Source organism: Tachyglossus aculeatus, chromosome 23, assembly GCF_015852505.1.
Source record: "Tachyglossus aculeatus isolate mTacAcu1 chromosome 23, mTacAcu1.pri, whole genome shotgun sequence".
NCBI lineage: Eukaryota > Metazoa > Chordata > Mammalia > Monotremata > Tachyglossidae > Tachyglossus > Tachyglossus aculeatus.
This window is the reverse complement of record NC_052088.1, coordinates 42,686,124-42,705,044: the sequence shown is the minus strand read 5'-3', so window position 1 is coordinate 42,705,044 and position 18,921 is coordinate 42,686,124. Positions and strand designations below refer to the sequence as shown.

General features: G+C 44.3%; 1 protein-coding gene across 1 annotated transcript in view; it reads right to left on the bottom strand.

Annotated features, from left to right (window-relative positions):
• The window catches only part of HEATR4 (HEAT repeat containing 4), a 103,330-nt gene that overhangs the window by 33,313 nt on the left and 51,096 nt on the right, over positions 1 to 18,921 (bottom strand). The window contains 3 exon segments of the mRNA XM_038765504.1: positions 5,896 to 5,974; positions 10,487 to 10,676; positions 15,287 to 15,356. Coding sequence (XP_038621432.1) covers positions 5,896 to 5,974; positions 10,487 to 10,676; positions 15,287 to 15,356 — 339 coding nt within the window.

The following is an 18,921-nucleotide window of genomic DNA, read 5'->3' as shown; positions in this document are numbered from 1 at the left end:
TACGGCAAGAAAAATCCCTCTGGAAGTTCGGAACTCGAGTCCGGCCTGGGAGCGTGCTTTTTTTAAAATCATACTTCTTAAGCCCTGGTGCCGTTGGAACTCGAGTCCGGCCTAGGAGCATGCTTTTTTTAAATCATATTTCTTAAACCCCGGTGGTGTTGTAACTGGAGTCCAGTCTCGGAGCATGCTTTTTAAAAAAAATCATATTAAGCGCTTACCACGTGTCAGACACTGTACTAAGCACTGGGGTAAGTACAAGTTAATTAGTTTGGACGCAGTTCCCGTCCTGCATGGGACTCGCCATCTGAGCACGAGGGAGAACAGGCACTGAATTCCCATTTTACACCCCCCCAAAAAAAAAAAAACAATTTTGAGGGGCAGAGTCCCTTCTCCTTCTTACTCTGGATCCTTTTCACGGCATCTCTCCGTCCCTCCCTCCTTTCCCCCCTCCCACACTCAAATAATAAGTGCGGTACTTGTTAAGCGCTTACTATGTGCCAAGCGCTTAGTACAGTGCTCTGCATACAGTAAGCGCTCAATAAATACGATCGATTGATCGATTCTAAGAGCCGGGGTAGATGCAAAGTCATCGGGTTGAACCCAGTCCCCGTCCCGCACGGCGCTCCCAGTCTTAATCCCCGTTTTGCAGAGGAGGGAATGGAGAAGGAAAGCAGAGGAGCAGCGTGGCTCAGTGGAAAGAGCCCGGGCTTGGGAGTCGGAGGTCATGGGTTCGAATCCCGGCTCCGCCAGTTGTCAGCTGTGTGACTTTGGGCAAGGCACTTAACTTCTCTGGGCCTCAGTTACCTCATCTGTAAAATGGGGATTAAGACTGTGAATCCCCCGGGGGACAACCTGATCACCTTGTAGCCTCCCCAGTGCTTAGAACAGTGCTTTGCACATAGTAAGCGCTTAACAAATGCCATTATTATTATTATTTAACTTCTCTGGGCCTCAGTGACCTCATCTGTAAAATAGGGATTAAGACTGTGAGCCCCAAGTGGGACAACCTGATCACCTTGTATCCTCCCCAGCGCTTAGATCAGTGCTTTGCACATAGTAAGCGCTTAACAAATGCCATCATTATTATTATTATTTAACTTCTCTGGGCCTCAGTGACCTCATCTGTAAAATGGGGATGAAGACTTTGAGCCCCCTGTTGGACAACCTGATCACCTTGTAGCCTCCCCAGCACTTAGAACAGTGCTTTGCACATAGTAAGTGCTTAACAAATGCCATTATTATTATTATTATTATTATTATTATTATTATTATCATTATTATTTAACTTCTCTGGGCCTCAGTGACCTCATCTGTAAAATGGGGATGAAGACTGTGAGTCCCAAGTGGGCCAACCTGATCACCTTGTATCCTCCCCAGTGCTTAGAACAGTGCTTTGCACATAGTAAGCGCTTAACAAATGCCATCATTATTATTATTATTTAACTTCTCTGGGCCTCAGTGACCTCATCTGTAAAATAGGGATCAAGACTGTGAGCCCCAAGTGGGACAACCTGATCACCTTGTATCCTCCCCAGTGCTTAGAACAGTGCTTTGCACATAGTAAGCGCTTAACAAATGCCATCATTATTATTATTATTATTATTTAACTTCTCTGGGCCTCAGTGACCTCATCTGTAAAATGGGGATGAAGACTGTGAGCCCCAAGTGGGCCAACCTGATCACCTTGTATCCTCCCCAGCGCTTAGAACAGTGCTTTGCACATAGTAAGTGCTTAATAAATGCCATTATTATTATTATTATTATTTAACTTCTCTGGGCCTCAGTGACCTCATCTGTAAAATGGGGATGAAGACTGTGACCCCACCGTGGGACAACCTGATCACCTTGTAGCCTCCCCAGCGCTTAGAACAGTGCTTTGCACATAGTAAGTGCTTAATAAATGCCATTATTATTATTATTATTAAAGTGGCTGGCCTAAGGTCACACAGCAGAGAGGCGGAGGAGCCGGAATTAGAACCCAGCTCTTTGGGTCTCCGAGGTCCGGGCTCTATTGCAGTGAATTCACTTGCATTTGGCATTTGATATTCACCCCACTCCTAACCCCAGAGCACCTATGGATGTATGTATCTTTAGAATATACACGTATATATGCATATATTTATGGTATTTGTTAAGCACTTTACTATGCGCTCGGCACTGTACAAAGCGCTGAGGTAGATACGACCTAATCAGGCTGTACACATAGAGAAGCAGCGTGGCTCGGCGGAAAGAGCCCGGGCTTTGGAGTCAGAGGTCATGGGTTCGAATCCCCGCTCCACCAATCGTCAGCTGTGGGACTTTGGGCAAGTCCCTTCTCTGTGCCTCAGTGACCTCCTCTGTAAAATGGGGATTAAGACTGTGAGCCCCATGTGGGACAACCTGATCGCCTTGTAACTTCCCAGCGCTTAGAACGGTGCTTGGCACATAGTAAGCGCTTAATAAATGCCATTATTATTATTATTATTATTATTATTGTTATTATTATTATTACACAGTCCCTGTCCCACATGGGGCTCACCGTCTTCACCCCTATTTCACACACGAGGGAATTGAAGCACAGAGAAGTGAAGTGATTTGTCCAAGCTCGCCCAGCAGGCAAGTGGTGGCGTTAGAATTAGAACTCAAGCCCTTCTCCTCCTACAGCACTAGGCCATGCCACTTCTCAAAAATATAAGTGCTTTCTATGTGCCAGGCACTGTACTAAGCACTGGGGTGGATACAAGGTAATCAGGTGGGACATAGTCCACGTCCCACACCGGGGCTCACAGTCTTCACCCCCATTTTACAGGTGAGGGAACTGAGGCATGGAGAAGTGAAGTGACTTTCCCAAGGTCACACAGCGGGCAAGGGGTGGAGTCGCGGTTAGAACCTATTGAACAACGTACTGCCAGAATGAATGAATGAATGAATGAATGAATGAATGAATGCCAGGAAAGGTGCCAGGATGAATGAATGAATGAATGAATGCCAGGAAAGGTAGACTATAAACTCCTTCATTCATTCAACTGCATTTACTGAGCGCTTACAGTGCGCAGAGCACTATACTAAGCGCTTGGGAAAGTACAATACAGCAATAAAGAGAGACAATCCCTGCCCACAAGTTCACAGTCTAAAGGCGGGGAGACGGACATCAATAAAAAATAAACAGACATCACTATAAATAAATAAAATAATTAATACTCAACAGAGAAGCTAAGTGACTTGCCCAAGATCACACAGCAGACATGAACCCATGACCTCTGACTCCAAAGCCCGTGCTCTTTCCACTGAGCCACGCTGCTTCTCTCTCTATATGTATATATGCTTGTACATATATACTGTACATATATACTGGCCCTGCTGAGAGCTCACCTCCTCCAGGAGGCCTTCCCAGACTGAGCCCCCTCCTTCCTCTCCCCCTCGTCCCCCTCTCCATCCCCCCCATCTTACCTCCTTCCCTTCCCCATAGCACCTGTATATATGTATATATGGTTGTACATATTTATTACTCTATTTATTTTACTTGTACATTTCTATCCTATTTATTTTATTTTGTTAGTACGTTTGGTTTTGTTCTCTGTCTCCCCCCTTTTAGACTGTGAGCCCACTGTTGGGTAGGGACTGTCTCTATGTGTTGCCAATTTGTACTTCCCAAGCGCTTAGTCCAGTGCTCTGCACATAGTAAGCGCTCAATAAATACGATTGATTGATTGATTGATATTTATTACTCTATTTTACGTGTACATACCTATTCTATTTTATTTTGTTAGTATGTTCGGTTTTGTTCTCTGTCTCCCCCTTTTAGCCTGTGAGCCCACTGTTGGGTAGGGACTGTCTCTATGTGTTGCCAATTTGTACTTCCCAAGCGCTTAGTCCAGTGCTCTGCACATAGTAAGCGCTCAATAAATACGATTGATTGATTGATATTTATTACTCTATTTTACGTGTACATACCTATTCTATTTTATTTTGTTAGTATGTTTGGTTTTGTTCTCCGTCTCCCCCTTTTAGCCTGTGAGCCCACTGTTGGGTAGGGACTGACTCTATATGTTGCCAACTTGGACTTCCCAAGCGCTTAGTACGGTGCTCTGCACACAGTAAGCGCTCAATAAATACGATTGATGATAAAATGACAGATATGTACATAAGTGCTGTAGGTGGGTGGGGAAGATAGTCTGAAACATATATACAGGTGCTGTGGGGAGGGGAAGGGGGAGGAGAGGGAGAGGAAGGTCGGGCCCGTGAGGGCCGGGGGGCTTGGGGGACACTCTGCCCTGTGACCTCGGACAAGTCACTTCACTTCTCCCTGCCTCAGTTTCCTCATCTGGAAAAGGGGGATGAAAAGGGACCGTCTCTCTATGTTTCCAACTTGTACTTCCCAAGCGCTCGGTACAGCGCTCTGCACACAGTAAGCGCTCAATAAATACAACCGAATGAATGACTCCCCACGGCACCTATGTCTCTCTCTGTAATTATTGTTTTATCTATTTGTATTAATGTCTGTCTCCCCACCTAGACCGTGAGCTCGCTGTTGGGTAGGGACCGTCTCTATGTGCTTCCAACTTGTACTTCCCAAGCGCTTAGTACAGTGCCCTGCACACAGTAAGCGCTCAATAAGTAAATACGATTGACTGACTGAATGAATGAATAAATACGATTGAATGAATGACTCCCCACAGCACTTATGTATCTATCTGTGTCTATCTGTAATATATTGTTTTATCTATTTGTATTAATGTCTGTCTCCCCATCTAGACCGTGAGCTCGCTGTCGGGTAGGGACCGTCTCTATATGCTTCCAACTTGTACTTCCCAAGCGCTTAGTACAGTGCCCTGCACACAGTAAGCGCTCAATAAGTAAATACGATTGACTGACTGACTGAATGAATGAATAAATACGATTGAATGAATGACTCCCCACAGCACCTATGTATCTATCTATGTATATCTGTAATACATTGTTTTATCAGTCTGAAATTGTTAAGCCCTTACTATGTACTAAACACCGTTCTACGTTCTGGGGTATATATGTATACCCTGTATATATGTATATATGTTTGTACATATTTATTACTCTATTTATTTATTCATTTATTTATTTATTTTACTTGTACATATCTATCCTATTTATTTTATTTTGTTAATATGTTTGGTTTTGTTCTCTGTCTCCCCCTTTTAGACTGTGAGCCCACTGTTGGGTAGGGACTGTCTCTAGATGTTGCCAATTTGTACTTCCCAAGCGCTTAGTACAGTGCTCTGCACATAGTAAGCGCTCAATAAATACGATTGATTGATTGATTGATATTTATTACTCTATTTTACATGTACATACCTATTCTATTTTATTTTGTTAGTATGTTTGGTTTTGTTCTCCGTCTCCCCCTTTTAGACTGTGAGCCCACTGTTGGGTAGGGACTGTCTCTAGATGTTGCCAATTTGTACTTCCCAAGCGCTTAGTACAGTGCTCTGCACACAGTAAGCGCTCAATAAATACGATTGATTGATTGATTGATATTTATTACTCTATTTTACATGTACATACCTATTCTATTTTATTTTGTTAGTATGTTTGGTTTTGTTCTCCGTCTCCCCCTTTTAGACTGCGAGCCCACTATTGGGTAGGGACTGACTCTAGATGTTGCCAACTTGTACTTCCCAAGCGCTTAGTCCAGTGCTCTGCACACAGTAAGCGCTCAATAAATACGATTGATGATAAAATGACAGATATGTACATAAGTGCTGTAGGGTAGGGGGGTGGGGAAGAAGAAAGGGAGCAAGTCAGGGCGATGCAGAAGGGAGTGGGAGAAGAGGAAAGGGGGGCTTAGTCTGGAGCGGGGGAGAGTCATTGCTTAGTACAGCACACAGTAGCGCTCAGTAAATAAGATTAATCGAGTGATTGGCATAGCCACATCTTTACCTTGTCCTTGATCTTCCGAATCATCTCTTGGTTCCCCTTGCCTTGCAAATGAAGGACCTCTATGGCGTGGTTCACTTCCCTGACAAGAAAAGAAACCACATTTCATGGAATCAGAGCCTTCTGAATGGCGAGCAATCAATCGATCGATCAATCGGTGGTATTTATTGAGCGCTTACTGTGTGCAGAGCACTGCACTGAGCGCTTGGGAGAGGACAGCAGAACAGACTGTGAGCCCACTGTTGGGTAGGGACTGTCTCTATATGTTGCCAATTTGTACTTCCCAAGCGCTTAGTCCAGTGCTCTGCACGTAGTAAGCGCTCAATAAATGCGATTGATGATGATGATAACGGACCCATTCCCTGCCCACAGCGAGTTTACGGTCTAGAGGGAGTAGTGTGGCCTAGTGGGAAGAGCCCGGATCTGTCAGTCGGAGGGCCTTGGCTCTGTCAGTTGCTTGCTGTGTTACCTCGGGCAAGTCACTTCACTTCTCTGGGCCTCAGTTTACTCAACTGTAAGTTGGGGATTCAATACCCGTTCTGGAAAATGGGGTTTAAGACTGTAAGCCCTATGTGGGAGAGGGACTGTGTCCAACCTAATTAGCTTGTACCTATCCCGGAGATTAGTATAGTATCTGGCATGTAGTAATAATAATAATGATAATAATTGTGGTATTCAATCAATCAATCAATCAATCGTATTTATTGAGCGCTTACTGTGTGCAGAGCACTGGACTAAGCGCTTGGGAAGTACAAGTTGGCAACATATAGAGACGGTCCCTACCCAACAGTGGGCTCGCAGTCTAGAAGGGGGAGACGGGGAACAAAACCAAACATATTAACAAAATAAAATAAATAGAATAGATCTGTACAAGTAAAATAAGTGCTTACTATGTGACTGGCACTGTACTAGGCGCTTGGGAAGTCCAAGTTGGCAACATATAGAGACAGTCCCTACCCAACAGTGGGCTCACAGTCTAAAAGGGGGAGACGGGCAACAAAACCAAACATATTAACAAAATAAAATAAATAGAATAGATCTGTACAAGTAAAATAAGTGCTTACTATGTGACTGGCACTGTACTAAGCGCTTGGGAAGTCCAAGTTGGCAACATATAGAGACAGTCCCTACCCAACAGTGGGCTCGCAATCTAGAAGGGGGAGACAGAGCACAAAACCAAACATATTAACAAAATAAAATAAATAGAATAGATCTGTACAAGCAAAATAAGTGCTTACTATGTGACTGGCACTGTACTAAGCGCTTGGGAAGTACAAGTTGGCAACATATAGAGACAGTCCCTACCCAACAGTGGGCTCACAGTCTAAAAGGGGGAGACGGGGAACAAAACCAAACATATTAACAAAATAAAATAAATAGAATGGATATATACAAGTAAAATAAGTGCTTACTATGTGACTGGCACTGTACTAAGCGCTTGGGAAGTCCAAGTTGGCAACATATAGAGGCAGTCCCTACCCAACAGTGGGCTCACAGTCTAGAAGGGGGAGACGGGGAACAAAACCAAACATATTAACAAAATAAAATAAATAGAATAGATCTGTACAAGTAAAATAAGTGCTTACTGTGTGCAGAGCACTGTACTAAGCGCTTGGGAAGTCCAAGTTGGCAACATATAGAGACAGTCCCTACCCAACAGTGGGCTCACAGTCTAGAAGGGGGAGACGGGGAACAAAACCAAACATATTAACAAAATAAAATAGAATAGATCTGTACAAGCAAAATAAGTGCTTACTATGTGACTGGCACTGTACTAAGCGCTTGGGAAGTCCAAGTTGGCAACGTATAGAGACAGTCCCTACCCAACAGTGGGCTCGCAGTCTAAAAGGGGGAGACGGGCAACAAAACCAAACATATTAACAAAATAAAATAAGTAGAATGGATATGTACAAGTAAAATAGAGACAGTCCCTACCCAACAGTGGGCTCACAGTCTAGAAGGGGGAGACAGAGCACAAAACCAAACATATTAACAAAATAAAATCAATAGAATGGATCTGTACAAGTAAAATAAGTGCTTACTATGTGACTGGCACTGTACTAAGCGCTGGGGTAGATACCAGATAGCCGGATAGGATACAGTCCCTGTCCCGCGTGGGGCTCACCGTCTTCATCCCCATTTTACAGATGAGGGAACTGAAGCACAGAGAAGTGCAGCGACTTGTCCAAGGTCGCCCAGCAGGCAAGTGGCAGATCTGGAAGCGCTTAACAAATACTATTTTTTTTAAAAAAAGGGGGCAGGAGGAGCAGTGTGGTCTAACGGAGAGAGCCCGGGCCCGGGGGTTCTCATCCCGGCTCCGACCCTTGTCTGCTGTGTGGCCTTGGGCGAGTCACTTCACTTCTCTGGGCCTCAGTTCCCTCATCTGTCCAAAAGGCTCTGTCAGGGGGCTCTAAGGGAGGCCTTGGAGATCAACAGAACGCCATAGGGTTATTGATGTGATTTTTGGTAGGGTCTAATGATACTCTACTGAGCCCCTTCCTTCCTCTCCCCCTCGTCCCCCTCTCCATCCCCCCATCTTACCTCCTTCCCTTCCCCACAGCACCTGTATATATGTTTGTACAGATTTATTACTCTATCTTACTTATACATATCTATTCTATTTATTTTATTTTGTCAGTATGTTTGGTTTTGTTCTCCGTCTCCCCCTTTTAGACTGTGAGCCCACTGTTGGGTAGGGACTGCCTCTATATGTTGCCAACTTGGACTTCCCAAGCGCTTAGTACAGTGCTCTGCACACAGTAAGCGCTCAATAAATACGATTGATGATGATGATGATTGACGTGATTATTGGTAGGGTCTAATGATACTCTACTGAGCCCCTTCCTTCCTCTCCCCCTCGTCCCCCTCTCCATCCCCCCATCTTACCTCCTTCCCTTCCCCACAGCACCTGTATATAAGTATATATGCTTGTACATATTTATTACTCTATTCATTTATTTATTTTACATGTACATATCTATTCTATTTATTTTATTTTGTTAGTATGTTTGGTTTGGTTCTCCGTCTCCCCCTTTTAGACTGTGAGCCCACTGTTGGGTAGGGACTGTCTCTAGATGTTGCCAATTTGTACTTCCCAAGCGCTTAGTACAGTGCTCTGCACATAGTAAGCGCTCAATAAATACGATTGATGATGATGGGGATAAGAGCGTGAGCCCCATTCTTTCAGACTGTGAGCCCGCTGTCGGGTAGGGACCGTCTCTCTATGTTGCCAACTTGGACTTCCCAAGCGCTTAGTCCAGTGCTCCGCACGCAGTAAGCGCTCAATAAATTGAGAAGCAGCGTGGCTCAATGGAAAGAGCCCGGGCTTGGGAGTCAGAGGTCATAGGTTCAAATCCCGGCTCCGCCAGTTGTCAGCTGTGTGACCTTGGGCAAGTCACTTCACTTCTCTGGGCCTCAGTTCCCTCCTCTGTAAAATGGGGGTGGAGACTGTGAGCCCCCCGTGGGACAAACCGATCACCTTGTATCCTCCTTGTAGAACAGTGCCTTGCACATAGTATTCGTGGCTCAGTGGAAAGAGCCCGGGCTTTGGAGTCAGAGGTCATGAGTTCGAATCCCAGCTCCACCACGAGTCCGCTGTGTGACCTTGGGCAAGTCACTTAACTTCTCCGAGCCTCAGTTCCCTCATCGGTAAAAATGGGGGTGAAGACTGTGAGCCCCCCGTGGGACAACTTGTATCCTCCCCAGCGCTTAGAACAGTCCTTTGCACATAGTAAGCGCTTAACAAATGCCATCATCATTATTATTATTATAGTAAGCACTTAACAAATGCCATCGTCATTATTCAAGCGCTTAGTACAGTGCTCTGCACATGGTAAGCGCTCAATAAATACGATTGATTGATTGATTGATTGATCTTTTAGACTGTGAGCCCACTGTTGGGTAGGGACTGTCTCTCCATGTTGCCAATTTGTACTTCCCAAGCGCTTAGTCCGGTGCTCTGCACACGGTAAGTGCTCAATAAATACGATTGATTGATTGATTGATTGATCTTTTAGACTGTGAGCCCACTGTTGGGTAGGGACTGTCTCTCTATGTCGCCAACTTGTACTTCCCAAGCGCTTAGTCCAGTGCTCTGCACACAGTAAGCGCTCAATAAATACGATTGATTGATTGATCTTTTAGACTGTGAGCCCACTGTTGGGTAGGGACTGTCTCTCTATGTTGCCAACTTGTACTTCCCAAGCGCTTAGTCCAGTGCTCTGCACACGGTAAGCGCTCAATAAATACGATTGATTGATTGATCTTTTAGACTGTGAGCCCACTGTCGGGTAGGGACCGTCTCTATATGTTGCCAATTTGTACTTCCCAAGTGGTTAGTCCAGTGCTCTGCACACAGTAAGCGCTCAATAAATACGATTGATTGATTGATCTTTTAGACTGTGAGCCCACTGTTGGGTAGGGACTGTCTCTCCATGTTGCCAATTTGTACTTCCCAAGCGGTTAGTCCAGTGCTCTGCACATAGTAAGCGCTCAATAAATACGATTGATTGATTGATTGATTGATTGATCTACCCCAGTGCTCAGAGCGACGATTAGGCCCCGATGGGTCCACCGAGGCAGGGCGGGGACGTACCTGAGGACGGCTTCGTGCGTCTCCAGCAGCAGCACGTCCATGAGGGTGTCTTGGACGGCGTCGCCCCGCAGCCGGAGGGTGACGATGGCCCTGCAGGCCTCCAGCCTCAGGCCGGGCTCCTCCTCGTAATGGACGGTCCACAGTAACAGGTCCCTCAGCCGGGGGCTGGCTCGCCCAATCCTCCCCAGAGCTGCCAACGGCACGGACCACCGACGCGCGGCTAGGCCCCGGGCCCGGGGGACGGGGGGTCCCGGGTTCTAATCCCGCCTCCGCCGCTCGCCTGCCCTGGGGAAGCTCGGGCGGGCCGCTTAGCTTCTCTGGGCCTCGGTTGCCTCGTCTGGAAAATGGGGACGGCCACTGGGAGCCCACCCGATTTCTTTGAGCCCACCCTCGCGCTCACTACAGTGTCTGGACCCGAGTGAGCGCTTAACAAACACAGCGACGATGGCGGCGGCGGGGCAAACACGCGGAGTCGGTGGGTGCTATTTGTTGAGCGCTTTCTTTCTGGGTGCGGAAGCGCTTGGGAGGGGACGATGCAACACATCGTGGCTCGGTGGAAAACAGCCCGGGCTTTGGGGCCAGAGGTCGTGGGTTCAAATCCCGGCTCCGCCGATTGTCAGCTGGGTGACTTGGGGCAAGTCACTTCACTTCTCTGGGCCTCAGTTCCCTCCTCTGGAAAATGGGGATGGACTGTGAGCCCCCCGTGGGACAGCCTGATCACCTTGTAACCTCCCCAGCGCTTAGAATGGTGCTTTGCACAGAGAAAGCGCTTAATAAATGCCATCATCATCATCATCATCATTCCCTGCCCACAGTGAGCTTACAGTGTATTTCTATATATATATATATATTTCTATATATATAGTACAACAGATACGTTCCCTGCCCACAGTGAGCTTACAGTGTATTTCTATATATATATATATATATATATATATATATTTCTATATATATAGTACAACAGATACGTTCCCTGCCCACAGTGAGCTTACACTGTATTTCTATATATATATATATATATATATATATATAGTACAACAGATACGTTCCCTGCCCACAGTGAGCTTACAGTGTATTTCTATATATAAATAGAAACACAGTGTATAGTGTTTCTATTAACTGCCTAATCGTTCAGCCAATAGATGGTATTTATTGCTACATATATAGTACAACAGATACGTTCCCTGCCCACAGTGAGCTTACAGTGTATTTCTATATATATATATATATATATATATATATATATATATATAGTACAACAGATACGTTCCCTGCCCACAGTGAGCTTACAGTGTATTTCTATATATAAATAGAAACACAGTGTATAGTGTTTCTATTAACTGCCTAATCGTTCAGCCAATAGATGGTATTTATTGCTATATATATAGTACAACAGATACGTTCCCTGCCCACAGTGAGCTTACAGTGTATTTCTATATATAAATAGAAACACAGTGTATAGTGTTTCTATTAACTGCCTAATCGTTCAGCCAATAGATGGTATTTATTGCTATATATATAGTACAACAGATACGTTCCCTGCCCACAGTGAGCTTACAGTGCATTTCTATATAGAGAGAAATAGAAACACAGTGTATAGTGTTACTATTAACTGCCTAATCGTTCAGCCAATAGCTGGTATTTATTGCTATATATATAGTACAACAGATACGTTCCCTGCCCACAGTGAGCTTACAGTGCATTTCTATATAGAGAGAAATAGAAACACAGTGTATAGTGTTACTATTAACTGCCTAATCGTTCAGCCAATAGATGGTATTTATTGCTATATATATAGTACAACAGATACGTTCCCTGCCCACAGTGAGCTTACAGTGTATTTCTATATATAAATAGAAACACAGTGTATAGTGTTTCTATTAACTGCCTAATCGTTCAGCCAATAGATGGTATTTATTGCTATATATATAGTACAACAGATACGTTCCCTGCCCACAGTGAGCTTACAGTATATATATATATATATATATATATATATATAAATATTTCTATATATATAGTACAACAGATACGTTCCCTGCCCACAGTGAGCTTACAGTGTATTTCTATATATATATATATATTTCTATATATATAGTACAACAGATACGTTCCTTGCCCACAGTGAGCTTACAGTGTATTTCTATATATAAATAGAAACACAGTGTATAGTGTTTCTATTAACTGCCTAATCGTTCAGCCAATAGATGGTATTTATTGCTATATATATAGTACAACAGATATGTTCCCTGCCCACAGTGAGCTTACAGTGCATTTCTATATAGAGAGAACTAGAAACACAGTGTATAGTGTTACTATTAACTGCCTAATCGTTCAGCCAACAGATGGTATTTATTGAGCGCTTACTGCGTGCAGAGCACTGTACTAAGCGCTTGGGAGAGAGCACTATAACAGAGTAAGTAGACACGTTCTCTGCCCACGGCGATCTCACCGCCGGTCAATCACTCCACGCTCAGTACAGTGCCTGGCTCGTAGTAAGCGCCTAATGAATCCCACTGAAATAAAAAGAACGGGGCACCTTATTGCTTCTTCGGTTGACAGAGGAGGTGCAGAAGGGTCGGGACTCGGTTTCTCTTCCCGGTTCTTACGTGCCGCTCGCCCAATCCATCAATCCATCCGTGGACTTTATTGTGTGCTTACTGTTCCATCAGTGGACTTTATTGTGCGCTTACTGTATGCTGTACTAAGCGCTCTCCATCCCCCCATCTTACCTCCTTCCCTTCCCCACAGCACCTGTATATATGTATATATGTTTGTACATATTTATTACTCTATTTATTTATTTATTTTATTTGTACCTATCTATTCTATTTATTTTATTTTGTTAGTATGTTTGGTTTGGTTCTCTGTCTCCCCCTTTTAGACTGTGAGCCCGCTGTTGGGTAGGGACTGTCTCTAGATGTTGCCAACTTGGACTTCCCAAGCGCTTAGTACAGTGCTCTGCACACAGTAAGCGCTCAATAAATACGATTGATGATGATGATGATGATGATGATGACAATACAGAATGTGAGCAATAGCTGCCTTATCTGAAGCACGTGAGAGTGCGTGAAATGGCATGGACATAAATAGGATCCACACTGAAACCAAGCTGGCCAAGCGCTTAGTACAGTGCTCTGCACACAATAAGTGCTCAATAAATATGATGGAATGATTGGATAGTTTATTTCTATTAATGTCCGTCTCCCCTTCTAGACCGCAAGCTCGTTGTGGGCAGGAACGTGTCTATTATTTTGTGCTCTCTCAGGTGCTCTGCACACAGTAAGTGCTCAATAAATATGATGGAATGATTGGATAATTTATTTCTATTAATGTCCGTCTCCCCTTCTAGACCGTAAGCTCGTTGCGGGCAGGGAACGTGTCTATTATTTTGTGCTCTCTCAAGTGCTCTGCACACAGTAAGTGCTCAATAAATATGATGGAATGATTGGATAATTTATTTCTATAATAATGTCTGTCTCCCCTTCTAGACCGTAAGCTCGTTGCGGGCAGGGAGCGTGTCTATTATTTTGTGCTCTCCCAAGAGGTTAGTACAGCGCTCTGCACACAGTAAGTGCTCAATAAATATGATGGAATGATTGGATAATTTATTTCTATAATAATGTCTGCCTCCCTTTCTAAACCATAAGCTTGTTGCGGGCAGGGAGCGTGTCTATTATTTTGTGCTCTCCCAACTGGTTAGTACAGTGCTCTGCACACAGTAAGTGCTCAATAAATATGATGGAATGATTGGATAATTTATTTCTATTAATGTCCGTCTCCCCTTCTAGACCGTAAGCTCGTTGCAGGCAGGGAACGTGTCTATTATTTTGTGCCCTCCCAAGTGGTTCGTACAGTGCTCTGCACACAGTAAGTGCTCAATAAATATGATGGAATGATTGGATAGTTTATTTCTATTAATGTCCATCTCCCCTTCTAGACCGTAAGCTTGTCGTGGGCAGGGAACGTGTCTATTATTTTGTGCTCTCTCAAGTGCTCTGCACACAGTAAGTGCTCAATAAATATGATGGAATGATTGGATAATTTATTTCTATTAATGTCCGTCTCCCCTTCTAGACCGTAAGCTCGTTGCGGGCAGGGAACGTGTCTATTATTTTGTGCCCTCCCAAGTGGTTCGTACAGTGCTCTGCACACAGTAAGTGCTCAATAAATATGATGGAATGATTGGATAGTTTATTTCTATTGATGTCCGTCTCCCCTTCTAGACCGCAAGCTTGTTGTGGGCAGGGAACGTGTCTATTATTTTGTGCTCTCCCAAGTGCTTAGTGCAGTGCTCTGCACACAGTAAGTGCTCAATAAATATGATGGAATGATTCGATAATTTATTTCTATTAATGTCCGTCTCCCCTTCTAGACCATAAGCTTGTTGTGGGCAGGGAACGTGTCTATTATTTTGTGCCCTCCCAAGAGGTTAGTACAGTGCTCTGCACACAGTAAGTGCTCAATAAATATGATGGAATGATTGGATAATTTATTTCTATTAATGTCCGTCTCCCCTTCTAGACCGTAAGCTCGTTGCGGGCAGGGAACGTGTCTATTATTTTGTGCCCTCCCAAGTGCTTAGTACAGTGCTCCGCACACCGGAAAGACTCAACAAGTACGACTGAATGAAGAACTTCAGGGCCCATTTGGCACCGGGATAATTGGCTCACGGATCCGAGGGGGACGGGACATTTCGGAATAACAAAATTCCACTCGTGCGTGAGTGGAAACACGGGCAGCTTCGCCCTCCCGGTTCTGTCGGACTTTCTTGGCCACCAAACCCCCGAATGTGGCTACCTCTGATGGCGTAAGCCTTGATCTTCCAGGAAGGATCGCACTGCACCAGCCCCAAGAGGCAATCGAGCACCTGAAAATGTGAAGAGAATTGATTAGGAAGGATTGCAAAAGAGGGAGAGCCGCCAGCTATCTATCGATCAGTCAATCAATCGTATTTGTTGAACGCCTACTCTGTGCGGAGCGACAGTCATAACAACTGTGGCACTTGTTGAGCGTTTAATGACATTTGTTGAACGTTTACCATGTGCCGGCCACTGTTCTAATTGCCGGGGTAGACGTAAGGTTTTGTCTGCGTGAGATTTTGTAGATATAAGACTTTGTATTTTGTAGACATAAGATTTTGACACCTGTCTATATATGTTTTGTTGTCCGTCTCCCTCTTCTAGACTGTGAGCCCGTTGTTGGGTAGGGACCGGCTCTATATCCTGCCGACTTGGACTTCCCAAGCGCTTAGTACAGTGCTCTGCACACAGTAAGCGCTCAATAAATACGATTGAATAAATGTATAAATAATCAGGACACAGTCCCGGTCCCACATAGGGCTCAGCTTGGGGGAGGACAGTAGCACACAGTAAAGCGCTCAATAAATACGACTCCCCCTCTCCATCCCCCGCATCTTACCTCCTTCCCTTCCCCACAGCACCTGTATATATGTATATACGTTTGTACATATTTATTACTCTCTTTATTTATTTTACTTGTACATATCTATTCTATTTATTTTATTTTGTTAGTATGTTTGGTTTTGTTCTCTGTCTCCCCCTTCTAGACTGTGAGCCCACTGTTGGGTAGGGACCGTCTCTATATGTTGCCAACTTGTACTTCCCAAGCGCTTGGTCCAGTGCTCTGCACACAGTAAGCGCTCAATAAATACGATTGATTGATTGATTGATTGACTGTCTCTATATGTTGCCAACTTGTACTTCCCAAGCACTTAGTCCAGTGCTCTGCACACAGTAAGCGCTCAATAAATACGATTGATTGATTGATTGATTGACTGTCTCTATATGTTGCCAACTCGTACTTCCCAAGCGCTTAGTACAGTGTTCTGCACTCAGTAAGCGCTCAATAAATATGATTGATTGATTGATTGATTGACTGTCTCTATATGTTGCCAACTTGTACTTCCCAAGCGCTTAGTCCAGTGCTCTGCACACAGTAAGCGCTCAATAAATACGATTGATTGATTGATTGATTGACTGTCTCTATATGTTGCCAACTTGTACTTCCCAAGCGCTTAGTGCAGTGCTCTGCACACAGTAAGCGCTCAATAAATACGATTGATTGATTGATTGATTGACTGTCTCTATATGTTGCCAACTTGTACTTCCCAAGCGCTTAGTGCAGTGCTCTGCACACAGTAAGCGCTCAATAAATACGATTGATTGATTGATTGATTGACTGTCTCTATATGTTGCCAACTTGTACTTCCCAAGCACTTAGTGCAGTGCTCTGCACACAGTAAGCGCTCAGTAAATACGATTGATTGATTGATTGATTGACTGTCTCTATATGTTGCCAACTCATACTTCCCAAGCGCTTAGTCCAGTGCTCTGCACGCAGTAAGCGCTCAATAAATACGATTGGTTGATTGATTGATTGATTGACTGTCTCTATATGTTGCCAACTCGTACTTCCCAAGCGCTTAGTCCAGTGCTCTGCACACAGTAAGCGCTCAATAAATACGATTGATTGATTGATTGACTGAACGAATGAATGACAGAGTCGGTAGGTATGTTCCCCGCCCACAACGAGCTTACAGTCTAGAGGGGGAGACAGACATTAATAGGAATAAATGAGCGACGGATATGGACGTAAAGTGGTGTGGGGCTGACGGAGGGGTGAAAAAAGGGAGCAAATCAGGGTGATGAAGAAGGGAGTGGGAGAAGAGGAAAGGGGGGCTTAGTCAGGGAAGGCCTCCTGGAGGAGGTAGTCAATCAATCAATCAATCAATCAATCGTATTTATTGATTGTTTTAAATATTTAAATTGATTTAAATATTTATTTATTGTACATATTTATTACTCTATTTATTTATTTTGCTGGTACATATCTATTCTATTTATTTTATTTTGTTAGTATGTTTGGTTTTGTTCTCTGTCTCCCCCTTTTAGACTGTGAGCCCACTGCTGGGTAGGGACTGTCTCTAGATGTTGCCAATTTGTACTTCCCAAGCGCTTAGTACAGTGCTCTGCACGTAGTAAGCGCTCAATAAATACGATTGATGATGATGATACGTTTGTACATATTTATTACTCTATTTATTTATTTATTTATTTATTTTACTTGTGCCTATCCATTCTGTTTATTTTATTTCGTTAGTATGCTCGGTTTTGTTCTCTGTCTCCCCCCTTTTAGACTGTGAGCCCGCTGCTGGGTAGGGACTGTCTCTAGATGTTGCCAACTTGGACTTCCCAAGCGCTTAGTCCAGTGCTCTGCACATAGTAAGCGCTCAATAAATACAATTGATGATGATGATTTATTGAGCGCTTACTGTGTGCAGAGCACTGGACTAAGCGCTTGGGAAGTTCAAGTCAGTAAGTACAAGTACAAAAGTCCTTCAATAAGGCTTTGAAGGTGGCGGGGGAAGGTGGATTTGAGGAGCAAGGAGATCCCCCTTTTAGACTGTGAGCCCACTGTTGGGTAGGGACTGTCTCTATATGTTGCCAATTTGGACTTCCCAAGCGCTTAGTCCAGTGCTCTGCACATAGTAAGCGCTCAGTAAATACGATTGATGGTGATGATGATGATTTCAGGCCAGAGGCAGGACGTGGGTGAGGGGGTTGGCGGTGAGAGAGACGAGATGGAGGCGCAGGGAGAAAGATGGCATCGGAGGAGAGCAGCAAGGTGAGGTAGGAGGGGGCAAGGGGATGGACTGATTTAAAAGCCGACGGTGAGGAGTTTCTTTTTGATCATCATCATCAATCGTATTTATTGAGCGCTTACTGTGTGCAGAGCACTGCACTAAGCGCTTGGGAAGGACAAATTGGCAACATCTAGAGACAGTCCCTACCCAACAGCGGGCTCACAGTCTAAAAGGGGGAGACAGAGAACAAAAACCAAACATACTCACAAAATAAAATAAATAGAATAGATATGGACAAGTAAAATAAATAAAGAATTTTGATGGGCAGCCCTGGAGGTTCTCGAGGAGTGGGGAAACACGGACTGAATGTTTACGGAGAAAAATGACCCAGGCAGCAGAGTGAAGCACGGGCTGGAGTGGGAAGACAGGAGCGTAGTAAGCACGTAACAAATACCATTAAAAAAAATAAATAAAAATAAAAACAGGGGGGAGGTGGGAAAGGCTGTAGACCTTAAGCTCGTTGTAGGCAGGGAATGTGTCTGTTTATTGTTGTACTGCCCTTTCCCAAGCGCCTAGTCTGGTGCCCAGCACACAGTAAGCGCTCAATAAATACGATGGACTGAATGAATGCCAAAGAGGAGGACACTCGTTGGGCTTTTGTCCAGCTCACCATCATCATCAATCGTATTTATTGAGCGCTTACTATGTGCAGAGCACTGGACTAAGCCCTTGGGAAGGACAAATTGGCAACATATAGAGACAGTCCCTACCCAACAGCGGGCTCACAGTCTAAAAGGGGGAGACAGAGAACAAAACCAAACATACTCAC